This window comes from Orycteropus afer, unplaced genomic scaffold, assembly GCF_000298275.1.
Source record: "Orycteropus afer afer isolate SDZICR_OR568_19922 unplaced genomic scaffold, OryAfe1.0 scaffold00081, whole genome shotgun sequence".
Taxonomy (NCBI): Eukaryota; Metazoa; Chordata; class Mammalia; order Tubulidentata; family Orycteropodidae; genus Orycteropus; species Orycteropus afer.
This window is the reverse complement of record NW_006921668.1, coordinates 3839124-3851723: the sequence shown is the minus strand read 5'-3', so window position 1 is coordinate 3851723 and position 12600 is coordinate 3839124. Positions and strand designations below refer to the sequence as shown.

Here is a 12600-nt window from a genome sequence, read left to right as displayed (position 1 = left end):
TAATTCCCCACATTAACATCGGCTTGGAGATGGAAATCAAGATCACCTAACCTGCTCACTTTGGCCAATATAATCAATGAGAATTTCAAGTTTTGTTCCACATCCCAAGATGTCAACATGCAGTAAGTTGCTTATGTGCATATTACCTTTCTGCCTCAAGGAACAAAAGCCTAGGAAATCCACAAATGTACAGTCACTTCCTAGAAAACCAAGATGCTGGTGGGTGGAGACAGAATGAAGGTTTTATAAACCAGAGAGTGTTCTGTTTCTGTTAGGTAGAGGGATTTCTTCATAGGTGATTTTAATAAAAGGGAATTTCATAGGTAAAAACCAATATTCAAAATTATAAAACAAATAGAACTCTCTGTGTATAATCACTGCATCAAAAATTTGCAAAAGACTCAATAGAAATTCTTTAGTTGACAAATACGGTTTGAAGGGGTAATAAAATCTTTTTATGGCTAAGGCAAGTGTCTTGTTTCCTGCTGGCCCAAAAACAGATGTTTCATTTCCCAAGTACATAGGTTCTCCACTGTAAAGAAATATTCTTGTATAGTTGGTTTCTATCTTCTTGAACTCTGCTCCAAGTTCAGCCAACTTCTGGTATGTCCTTAACACAAATTTGGAACAGTCATAGGATTCAAACCATGTCTCCGCCACTTTTTCTGGGCTGGATTGCACAGTCCAAGTCTCATAATAAATACCTGTCTCATTGTCCTCTTTTACCCACTTTGCCATTTGGTTAAACATGTTTCCTAGGAAATAAAAAGTTATTACCAAAGTTAATCATTACATTTTAAGTGTTCTAATTAAGGCACATGAATAAGCAATAGCTTTTAACATTTCTAAATCTACATCTCACGACAGTCCAAACTCAGCTAATTTTTATTTTATTATTCAAGGCAGAAGATATTTCTGAATTGTAAACATTAGATATAACAGATGTAGAAAGAGAAATCTCACACACTAATTCTATAATCATTTCAGCTATTACTCAAAAGTGAAATTATGTAATTGCTGAAGTTTGCTTTCTCTACCCCACACAACAAACCTTGAATTCAGGGGCAAAAAAAAGAAAGAGAAAGCAAAGAAAGAATTATTGAAGAGAAAAAAGTGAATGGAGCAAGGACAATTTAAGAGAATATGGGAAGGAGGGAATTCTGTGCAGCTCTTCTATTGTAAAGAACGGCACACATATATGTGAATGGCTGCCTGAGATGGTTATTCCTTTTTTTTTTTTCCCTAAGGCATTTGACTGTTAACCAGAAGGCTGGCGGTTCAAACCCACCAGCCACTCCTGGGAAGGAAGGTTGGGCAATCTACTTCCGTAGTGATACTGCCTTGACAACCCAAGGAGGGGTTGCTATGAGTTGGATCTGACTCAAAGGCAGTGAATTTGTTTTTTTTAAGCTCTCTTCCCACTTCCTCCCCATAGTTACCTCTTTCCTGTGTCCTTCCCTCCCATACACTCCCACCCTCCAAGGTGTCTCCCTGTGCAAACACTGCACTTTTGTTCTCCCATGATCGACTGCTCCAAGAAGTATATCTACCTGATATAAATGTTCAGCCCATATGCTTGTCTATTGTTTGGCTGGAAGCCACAGGAGTGAATTCAATTCCAGACCTGAAGGGCAGCTAGGGGTCATAGTCTTAGGGCCTTCACCAGACTCTATCAGACCAGTAAACCTGGTCTTTTTTATGATTTTGAATTTTGTTCCACATGGTTCTCCCACTCTATCCAGGAACTCTTGTACCAATTCCCCTCCAAGTGGTTGACAGTGGTAGCTAGGCACCATCTAGTTCTTCCGGTTTCATGGTCATATAGGCTGAGGATGACATGCTCTACCAGTCCCTTGGACTAACTGTTTCCATGCATCTTTGGTTTTCTTCATTCTTCTTTGCTCTGGACGAGGAAAGACCCATCATTACATCTAGATGGCAGCTTGCTAGCTTTTAAGATCCCAGTCACTACTCACCAAAGAAGGATGTACCAAAAAAAAACCACAAAACAAAAACAAACTCACTGCCATCAAGTCAGTTCTGACTCACAGCAACTCCACCTTGGGTTTCTGAGGCAGTATCTCTATGGAAGTAGATTGCCCCATCTTCCTTCTGAGGAGTGGCTGGTGAGTTTGAACTGCCAGCCTTCTGGTTAGCAGTCAAATACCTTAGGCACTATGCCACTAAAGCTCCTAAGTAGGATATAGAACAATGTTTTTGTGTAGTACTTATGCCAACTGAGCTTGATGTCCCCTACGACCATGGTCCTGAGCCCACAGGTCCAACTACTCGCTACTCCTGAGGCTAGTTTACCATCAACACAAGAGGAAATACTAAAACCCATCTACCTTGTTTCCCAATCTGTTTTTGCAGCTGTTGGAATTCTACTTACAACATCATCACCCACCACATAAATTTTCCAATTAATCAAACTAAAAGTGTTTTTGGCTAAGTTCAGATTCCAGGATGTACAATTCTAACTTCCTACCAACTTACTCTGATGGTGTAGTATCTAAGGCATTTGACTGCTAACCAGAAGGCTGGTGATTCAAACTCACCAGCTGCTCCTCAGAAGGAAGACTAGGCAATCTACTTCCATAGAGATAACTGCCTGGGAAACACAAGTAGGGGTTGCTATGAGTCGGGTCCAACTCGATGGCAGTGAGTTTGGTTTGTTTTTTTTTTACCAAGTTGTACTAGACCAGAAGAAACTTTCCAGATATTTAGGAAGCACTGTACTCTGTATGGTTACAACTTCTACCTGGTCATTTATAATGCCCAAGAGAGATAGACACGTTGCCACTGTATGCCAACGTTTTTTGGTTACTTCAACTTGAGTACAAAAAATCAGTATTTCAGTTTGTGTAAAATGAATAAAACAGCTGCCTTTATCAAATTTACGAACTGAAATTGTGGAATAATATAAATCCTGTTTTCTTATAATTTGGGATACTGTTTTTAGTGCTCTTCAACTTTAACAAGTCACTGCTATAATTAAGAGATGAAAATGCTTCAAAGCACTATTTTGTAACATGAAGAAAGGTCAATGCACAAGATTAATCACAAGGCAGATAGATGACTTAAAAGATTTAAGTACTGCCATATTACAAACAATTTCACAGGAAATAGTGACCATTGTTCATGTGATCACTGAACACAGATTTATGTCAGAAGAAAGAATTTTCATGCATTCTTAACTGTGTCTTTAAGAATTTGTAGATCAGTCAAAACCAGTGCGTACAGTTCTTATTTAGCTTTACTTTAGCACAAGAAAAGGCTGGAACCATTTTCAATGATTTAAAGGCTGCCCGTGCAGCAAGTGAAGGTGATTGTGATGAAGAATTTGTTGTGAATAGAGGTTGGTTCAACTATTTCAAAGCAGGGCTTAAAACTGGTTCAGTCATGGCTGAGGAAGCTCAGAGATGGCAGTGCCTCACTCAGTGATGGCAGCCAACCATACAGCTTTCAATGTGTGTGGCTCTCCACAGCTCTGCCAGTAACCCAATCTCTTGAAGCAGGCTCCTGATTCACAATTCTCTTCTGAGTTTCCCATTCCAGGGCTTCGGCCCACATTTTTTCTGTTCTGGTTAGATGAATCACCTAAACTGTAAAAACTCTACTCTGTTCCTACTTTGCTCTGTCAGTCAAGACAGCACTGGTTCAAAACTCTACATTAAAAGGTAAGCAAGGAGTTTAAGTCAGACATTCATAACCTGGGGACTGCCTGTAATGAGGGAGGTGGAAATGGAGAAAACGAGAGATAAATGAAAGACTAGCTATTTAATTTACCTAGCATTGTTAAGAGAGAGATGGGCTTTTGTATTGTAGCGATGGTTTGGGTTGTATCAATTAGAAAATAAGAGGAAAGATTAGAAAATAGCATTGTGCATTCTATTAAACAATTTCCAGATTATATTCAAAAGACTTCAGTTCTAGTCCTGGTTCTACTACATTTGGCTTTATGACCTTAAGAGACAGGTCATAACCTGACAGAGTCATTTACCTGGCTGGGCCTCAATTTATTTGTAAAAGGAAGAAGAGTATAGGCAGTTTCTGGGTTAAGGTATAACTGGTAGTTATGAACCAACCCTGTAAAGCCTATTATATTACAAATCTGAGGTACATGCAATGGTTTGTGTAACAAATGTGTGCTACTCTTTTTATTACTACTGTATAGCAAATGGGTGCTACTTATCATTACTATACTGTGTTGAAGATGTTTTAGTGTACCTGGAAGTATTTAATGTTTTTATGCATGGCAAGCTATACTATATACTAAGACAAACATTTCCCTAAGCGATATTACATATGAACCATACCTGTTCTGACTGACATACAAATTTGACTTAAAGACAGATTTAGGAATGGAACTCATTCGTAATCTGGGGACTGCCTGTATCTCATCCCTCCCAGCATACTGAAAGTTGACATACTCAAAATGCTGTGTAAAGACCAGAAAGTACTCAAGTTCTTAAGTCCTATGATTCAATGAGTAATTCTCATCACAAACAGTACTTTCATTTCAAGTTATTGCCACCTTTTTTGGAGAACAGTAATTTTAATGGAGAGTTCCACAGATCATCTGGGCAAGCTCCTGATCTCTAACACGCAACGTGGATATTCCCGTGCTACAAACAAGGTAACTGGGCCAACAAGGTAAAATGATGATTTGCCCAAAATCACACAAAAAGTTCCTGATAAAAAGTTCTGGCTGAATTCCTTTCGTCACTAGCCAACAGTGCAACAAATGCAGCAAAATTCCAACTGTTTTAGCAAACAGAAAATCTCAGACATAAAATTTTTAAATTGCTCAAAGGGCCTTAAATATAAATGTTTTTTGAGATAATGTAGCAAAGTACAGTAAATTCCTGGGTTACAGACTTCCAATTTACAACTCATATTTGCCTTTTAATGCTATGTAAATTTGCCCCCACTTTGATACATCCCTACTTGCAACACATTCTTCATCACAATCTCCTACACTTGCTGCATGTGCACTTTTTAAATCAATGAAAAGGCTCAAAGCCATTTCTTCAGGGCGCTGAAGCACTCCATTTCAAGCCCCTGCTGAGAATTTGCATTTTGACCCCAAATATACTGAATCAAAATCTGTATTTTAACAAGATTCCCCAAGTGATTGTTATGTATGCGTAAGATCTTGTTATAATGTAGAGTTTGATTCAGTATATCTGGGATCGAAATGCAAATTCTCAGCAAAGGGTTGAAGTGGCACGAACCCATGGACCCACAGAAGCACTGCTTTTCTGGCACTGAAGAAACCAAACTCACTGCCATCGAGGCAGTTTGACTCATAGCGACCCTTCCTTGGGTTTCTGAGGCAGTATCTCTATGGAAGTAGAGTGCCCAATCTTCCTTCCAAGGAGTGGCTGGTGGGTTTGAACCGCCAGCCTTCTGGTTAGCAGTCAAGTGCCTTAGGCACTATGTCACCAAAGCTCCCCTGGCACTAAAGTAAGGCTAAATAATCATATGCACCTGTTCCAATACCTACAAATTTGACTTAAAGACACACTTAAGGACTGATCTTGTTAGTAACCCAGGGACTACCTATAATTAAGAGAATGGCCTAGGGGGCTAAATTGCCAAGGTATGCATCTCACTTACTTAGTGGTGCCTCAGTTTCCCCATCTATAAAATGGGAAAAATAGAAAGTAACTATTTAAGAGGGTTCCTGTGATGATAAATGATGTATTATATCTGTATGTATGTATGTAAAACAATGTATGCATGTAAAACATTTAGAATAGTGTCAGGCCCAGTGTAAGTCCATATGAATAACAGATATCCTTCTTTCTCCATATAAAACATTTGATCATTACCAAAACTTTTTCAGAAATAGTTAAGGAGTTCTTCAATAATTATTTTTAAGGCATTTTGTGGATTTTACTTCATAATTTTATTTAGACAGTTCAATTTAATTATATAAAGTGTTTCATCATTTCATGCGTTTACTAAGGTAAATCGATCTGTAGATAAACTACTCATTTCCTGCAGTCACAGATGAAATGTTACATGACTAATAGTCTGGGTCAAAGGGTAGTGGTTTCAGAAATATGTTTTACAACTGACCTCTAAGAAGTGGAACATTACTGAAATACCTCAATAAAACCATTTTCTTTCATTGGGATATTCACACAATCAGCAAACACTGCCCTATTTTTGAAACTTACCTGATATGGTTGCTACTAAAACCAATGTCCCATTTTCCTTCCAGTGGATATCATCAATTCCTTCAAAAAAGCATGCAGCCCCTTGATTACACCAGAAAGGGGCATTCATTTCAGGTCGGAGATGGGGAAATGTGCAGTTTCCAAGTTGGAAAAGTTCATACCATTCCATTGTGTAGTTCTTGCCAGTTAAGGTACTCCTGAATCCAACAGCATCATGCATGATTTTCTATGTAAAGATAATACATATATAAAGCATGTGTAAAGGAACCATTGATCCAGGCAAACAGATGGGAGAAAATGTGGAATACTTCAAATGCATCCAGTAGAACAACTGCCCCACTGTTGCTCTTCCATGGTGCTATACTCTGGGGCCCCTCACACTCTAGGCACTCATCCACTCTGGGTTTAATGACTGCAGCTCATCTCAGATAGGAAGGACGTATGTTATGTAGAAACACTTATTGTTTCTTTATAGCCTAGAAAAAGTCCTAGAAGCTGACATGCCACAGCCTCAGGAAGAAACTCTGTGTACCTCACAGGGTCATGAGAGAACAGCATGCTGAGCCAACCCAGGAAAAGTGTTTACACAACAAGGCCTGGAAATTAAGAAGTGTTTCCTGCCTTGCCTGCCCCTTGCCTCCTTCTTTCTGATTTCCAGGAGTTGGGTTCCGTTTCAGAATTACTATTTTTGTTGTTAACTGCAGCTGAGCTGGCCCTGACTCATGGAGATACGATGAATTGCTCCACAGGGTTTCTTGGTTGTAATCTCTGTGGAAATAGTTTACCAAGGCTTGCTTCTGGGAGCTGCTGGGTGGATTTGAACTGCCTACCTTTAGATTAGCAGTCAACTGCAAACAGCTTGCACTACCCAAACTCCTTTTCAAACTATTAAGCCAGATTAAAGTTATTGCATTTGCTCCTGCATTACACAATCTGGTTGCGTAGTGCCTAAGGCATGTGACTGCTAACCAGAAGGCTGGCGGTTCAAATCCACCAGCCACTCCTCAGAAGGAAGACTGGGCAATCTACTTTCATAGAGATATCACCTTGGAAACCCAAGGAGAGGTTGCTATGAGTAAGATTTGAGTCAACAGCAGTGAGCTGAGCTTGACTCATTTTACACATGCCAGGTTGCTGTTGTTAGGTGCCATAGAGTTGGTTTTGACTCACAGCAACCTCATGTACAATAGAACACAATATTGCCTGGTTCTGTGCCATCCTCACAATTGTTACTATTCTTGAGCCCACTGTTGCAGCCACTGTGTCAATCCATCTCATTGAGGGTCTTCTTCTTTGTTGCTTGATAAATAATGCTTGGTAAAATACATGGGCAGCTACAGAGAGGAAGACCCTCAATGAGAGGTTCTTTTTTCAGGGATTGGTCCATCCTAATATCATATCCAAAACATGATCTAAAATCAGCCATTTCAAGTGTTTATTCCCTCAAATCAATTTCATTAATGAAATTATTTAATTAAGCAAAGCCACAAGATCAAGATGCATCCTTACCATGTGACTCAGGAGGTCTCCATATTTAAATTCCCATACTGGGGCTTGTAATCGAAAGACTTCAATGACATCGTCACCCTTCAAAGTTGGGATAGAAGAGCCAGTTGGACAGAATGTATATTTAGCTTGACAATAAGGATCTGGTTCTGGACGGAAGGAAAAGCGCCTAATAAAGGAAAAGAAACTATCAACTTAGATTCTGAAAGGAATTTACGTCTTCTTACACATTTTAGATTTTAATTTCACTGTAAGGAACTTTTTTAAGAAAAACATTCAAAGTTCATACTATACTACATAAATACAAATATACATTTAATTTATCCTGTGAATAAATTCCAACTATGTCTTTAATAGCCACACCAAACCCCATGTCATCAAGTTGATTCCAACTCATGGTGACCTCATGTATTACAAAGAATTATTCCAGAGGGTTTTGTTTGGCTTTAATCTTTATGGAAGTAGACTGCCAGGCCTTTCTTCTGCAATGTTGCTGGGTGGATGTTCTGGTTACCTAGTGCCGCTCTGACAAGAATATATGACAAATGGGATGGCCTTAAGTCCAAGGTTAGAGTGCCAGGCTCTAGGGGCTGGGTGAAAGCCCCTCAACCTTGGCTTCAGCTCTGCCTCCTGCTCCCAGCCCACTGAAGCTAGAGGCTTTTCTTCACTCAGCTGGTTGACAAGTGAAAAGACACAGTCCCAAAGTTACCAAACTACACAGCAGGCCATTAATTCAAGTCCATTAAATGCCCCAAGATCGGCAGAGCATGGCAGGCTGCTGAACAATGACATGGCTACATGCAGGGTTCAAATGTGCCATAAGTTAGCGACCATTCCTAAGGCTTCTTCTTATATACAGGAAGCAGACCACATCCTGAAGGCAGCTACACAGCTGCTCACAGTACATTCTACCATGTACTGTGTACTCAACCATGGAGTTAATTACCAGTCTCATCATCAGTAACACTATATCCAGCTGCCCAGCCACTCAACCAGGCCCAGCCAAGATGACACACAGACTTAACCACCACCGTAGGTTTGAACTACAAACCTTTGGTTTAGTGGTTGAGCACAAACCATCTGTACCACCCAGGGATGTTCATGTCTTTCAAAACAAATGACAAACAAAAAGCATTTTGATAAATACTTATTTCCCTCCCCACTTTCCTTGCGAGAATTTTCCTGCTCTCACTGTGAGAATTTTGAAGGCAGGTACCATATCCTAAAATGTTTATAGATTCAGGAAACTATCATAGTAAACATATAAGTAAGTATTTTTCAAATTAAATTTAATTTTCCAAACAGTTCATACATTAGAAAGAAATTTACTGAAATGAGGATTAAATATATTTTGTATCTTGTAAAGAATTAACCAATATATATTTTTAAAAAATTTTAAAGGCCACAAAGCACATATTTTAGAAGGTTCCTCCATGCATTATCAAACTTACACAGGAAAATGGAGAATTGGATGGAGAGTGATAGAGAAAGGAAAGAAACTAACATTTATTACTCTCAACCAACATTCTTTTAAACAATATTTACTGAGGATTTACTATGTGTGAGACACTAGCAAGAAGAGGAACAAAAATTAAAATTCTCTTCTTCACAGAGTTTGAGATGGGGATATAGAAGACATTAAACAATAGTGTGGGAAGTGCTAAGGAGCCTTGGTAGTGTAGTGGTTAAGCACCCAGCTGCTAACTGAAAGGTCAGGAGTCTGAATCCAACAGCCACTCCACGAGAGAAAGATGTAGTAGTCTGCTTCTGTAAAGATTACAGCTTTGGAAATTCTATGGGACAGGATTCTATAGGTTCACTATAAGTTAAAATCAACTCGACAGCAATAGGACAGGTAATAAGTAACAAAGTAAAGAAATGTTCAAAGTCCTGTGTGGGCACAAGGAAAGGAGAAATCATTTTTGCCTGGTGGGAAATGGATAAGGAAGGAGATAAAGGTCTGGACTATGTGTTTCAAGTATTTAGGAAGGAGGTGAGGGCAGAAAGGGAGAGAAAACACCCAGTATTATAAGCAGGACGAGCTGGTCACAAGTATGGCACGTTGGAAGAGTCTCAATGGGCACGTAAGACTAGAACTCTGTCTCCGAGGCAAGGGTGGCAAGAGGAGAGGGAGGCAGGGACAAGTCATTTTGCCACAAATACGGTGTGAAGGGCGCCCTCTGGAGTCATAAACTATGTACAACAAGGGAGTGAGCTTAAAGGATCTAAGCAGCAGATATGATTTGATTGAAACATGCTATAAATTGTATTTTATGAAGTGGAAGAGGGTGGGGACAGAGGCCAAATTAAGACTAAGAGCCAAGTTAGGAAAATTAAATAGAATTTGAAAAATACTCACTTATTCAAAGCCTAGTAACACAGGCAAGAAAAGGTGTCCTCAGAAAGCCATAGTCAAAGGCTGAGGGGTGGGTAGGTGGGCATTATGATTAAAGTCAGCTTTTTAAAACCATCCATACCTGCTACTAGGAAGAGAAAGACAAATACGAAGCTATATCTATCTTTACTCTAAGAATCATAGATCCCTAAGGTTCTAGCCAGATCTACTGTTTTGCAATCGTAACATAGCAACACAAATTTCAATTTTAACGTAAGGTTAATAAAATATTTTATGAACAATTTATTATTAAAACAAGCACTAACTTCAATTCAAAACTTCTCTTTTCCTCATGTGTATCAGGCAAAAACCTAGACGCAGTGCAAACCTTTCAGTGAGCATTAATAATTAATATAAAGATTTGACAACAATTGCCATCTGGTAGCACAGTGCCTAAGGCACTTGACTGCTAACCAGAAGGCTGGTGGTTCAAACCCACCAGCCACTCCTGGGAAGGACGGTTGGGTAATGTACTTCCGTAGTGATACCACCTCAGAAACCCAAGGAGGGGTCTCTATGAGTCAGGTCCGACTCGAGGGCACATAACGACAATCTTACTTCTGTAGTGATACTGCCTCGGAAACCCAAGGAGGGGTCGCTATGAGTCGGGGCCGACTCGAAGGCACATAACAACAACAACAACAACAACAACAACAATGCTGTAAGAAAGGATCTACCAACGATTCCTACTTTATGATTGAGGACAAAGACACATAGAGATACCGGGTAACTTTCCCGAGAGCACACAGCTATTGTTGGTGGAGCCAGATTTAACTCCCATCCAGCAGAACTCTGCTCCTAACCACTAGATTATCCTGTCTCTCCAATTCACTACAGTGTCATCCACCTTACCTTCAATGATCTGAGTGGACCCTACTGTACTTTCAAAAAAAGGTTGATCCTGCTTCTGTCTGCTGTTGCCGCAGTGTTTTCTTCCTCTATTTTTAACTACTGGACAGTCTCAACCAAAGGAACCCCAAACCCACTGCCACCAAGTAGACTCAGACTCTTAGCTACCCTATAGGTCTGAATAGAATTGCCCCGTAGGGTTTCCAAGGCTGTAAATCTCTACGGGAGCAGATTGCTTTATCTTTCTCCCCCGCAGGGCTGGTGGGTTCCAACCGCAGACCTTTCGGTTAGCACCCAAATCCTACGGTCTTGTAAGTAATCTTGCAGTTTACTACCCTGATTTGTGATTATTCTGTCTCTAGGCTGAAGACGGTGGACAAGCGAGATGACCAACCTTCCTGATTTGCTCGGAACTGAGGGGGACGCAAGGCTTTTAGTGCTGAAATCGGGGAAGTCCCAGACAAACCAGGACGTGTTTGTCACCTTATAAAGTGTGTTACAGATTAAGTACTAGTGATAACAAATAGTGCATAAACCACCAAACCCACTACCCTGCAGTCAATTCCAAGTCATACCGACCCCCATTGGGTTTCCGAGCAGGTAAATCTTTACGGAAGTAGATTGCCCCACCTTCCTTCCCAGGAAGGGTTTGAACCACCAACCTGTTTAGTATCAAATACCTTAGGCACTATGCCACCAGAACTGCTAATAGTGCGGAAAATAACAAATCTATATTTAAACCACCATCTCAAACTACTCAGAGACATCAGTTGTTGTTGTTGTTGTTGTTATGTGCCGTCGAGCCAAACCTGACTCACAGCGACCCCTCCTTGGGTTTTCAGGCAGTATCACTACGGAAGTAGGATTGCCCAACCTTCCTTCGGAGGAGACATCAGTTAAACATATCTAAAAGACATTCAATAACATTACTCCTTTTTTCTTCCACGATTCTGGACTATCTTGAGTCTGTCTCAAACTGTAAAAGGCCTCGAGGCGGCGCGTGACAAGCTGCTGACACGATCGGGTTCTCAACTTTGCTCTAAACCATAAAGGAGATTTCCACAGGCCTGAGTGTTTAGCAGGAAGCGCTGGCGCGCACCGCGTCCGCACGGCCGCGTGACGCGGAACAGCAACACCTGCGCGCCGAGGCAGAGTTCACATTCACCGCCCCCCCCCCCCCGCTGCCCACTTTACCCGTGCGCGCGCGCCCCAGCCTGTACCACGCCCACACTCACTTGTAAGGCACGGGCCACTGGCGTCCGGCGCGGTCTTCTGATAGCTGGGACCAGCCTGGGGCTGCTGCCAGCAAGAGCAGCAACTGGACCCACTTTAGAGCCGCACCCTGCTGCCCCCTGACCTCCAGGAGGGCGCTCCTCGCCTGCGCCATGTGGCGGCTTCCAGTGCTCGCGGAGCCTCCCGAGCCCCGCGACAATGGGGCCCCGTCGAACCGAGCATGCGCGGAGGTGCTCCTCTGGCGCTCGGCGCGAACCTGGGAGTCGGGTCGCGGTCGGCGGTAGGTCCCGCCTCGGCGGAGTCCAGATCCGGCCTACGCTGCACGTGACGCCTCCCTCAGCGCGAGGCGGAGCAAGCACTGGGGTATCAGCGCGGCCTAGTTTCTCCTCTTCTCCCACTGCTCTTTGCACAGTGGTGGTGGCCCCGTAA

General features: G+C 41.5%; 1 protein-coding gene across 1 annotated transcript; it reads right to left on the bottom strand.

Annotated features, from left to right (window-relative positions):
• Positions 1 to 243: 243 nt before the first annotated feature.
• Positions 244 to 12325, bottom strand: CLN5 (CLN5 intracellular trafficking protein). Its single transcript, XM_007941527.1, has 4 exons — positions 12174 to 12325; positions 7698 to 7863; positions 6189 to 6414; positions 244 to 755 (listed from the first exon to the last, which is right to left on the bottom strand). Exons 1-4 carry the CDS (start codon positions 12323 to 12325, stop codon positions 244 to 246), a joined length of 1056 nt encoding a protein of 351 aa, XP_007939718.1.
• Between the last annotated feature and the right edge of the window lie 275 nt (positions 12326 to 12600).

What these genes read in the sequence shown, in the direction of transcription:
- CLN5 (XM_007941527.1), bottom strand. Translation starts at nt 12,325, where the DNA reads ATGGCGCAGGCGAGGAGCGCCCTCCTGGAGGTCAGGGGGCAGCAGGGT. An exon ending in CAGTGGCCCGTGCCTTACAA is followed by an intron (nt 7,864 to 12,173) that starts GTGAGTGTGGGC and finishes TTCCTTTATTAG; the next exon opens with GCGCTTTTCCTTCCGTCCAG. An exon ending in GAGACCTCCTGAGTCACATG is followed by an intron (nt 6,415 to 7,697) that starts GTAAGGATGCAT and finishes ATCTTTACATAG; the next exon opens with AAAATCATGCATGATGCTGT.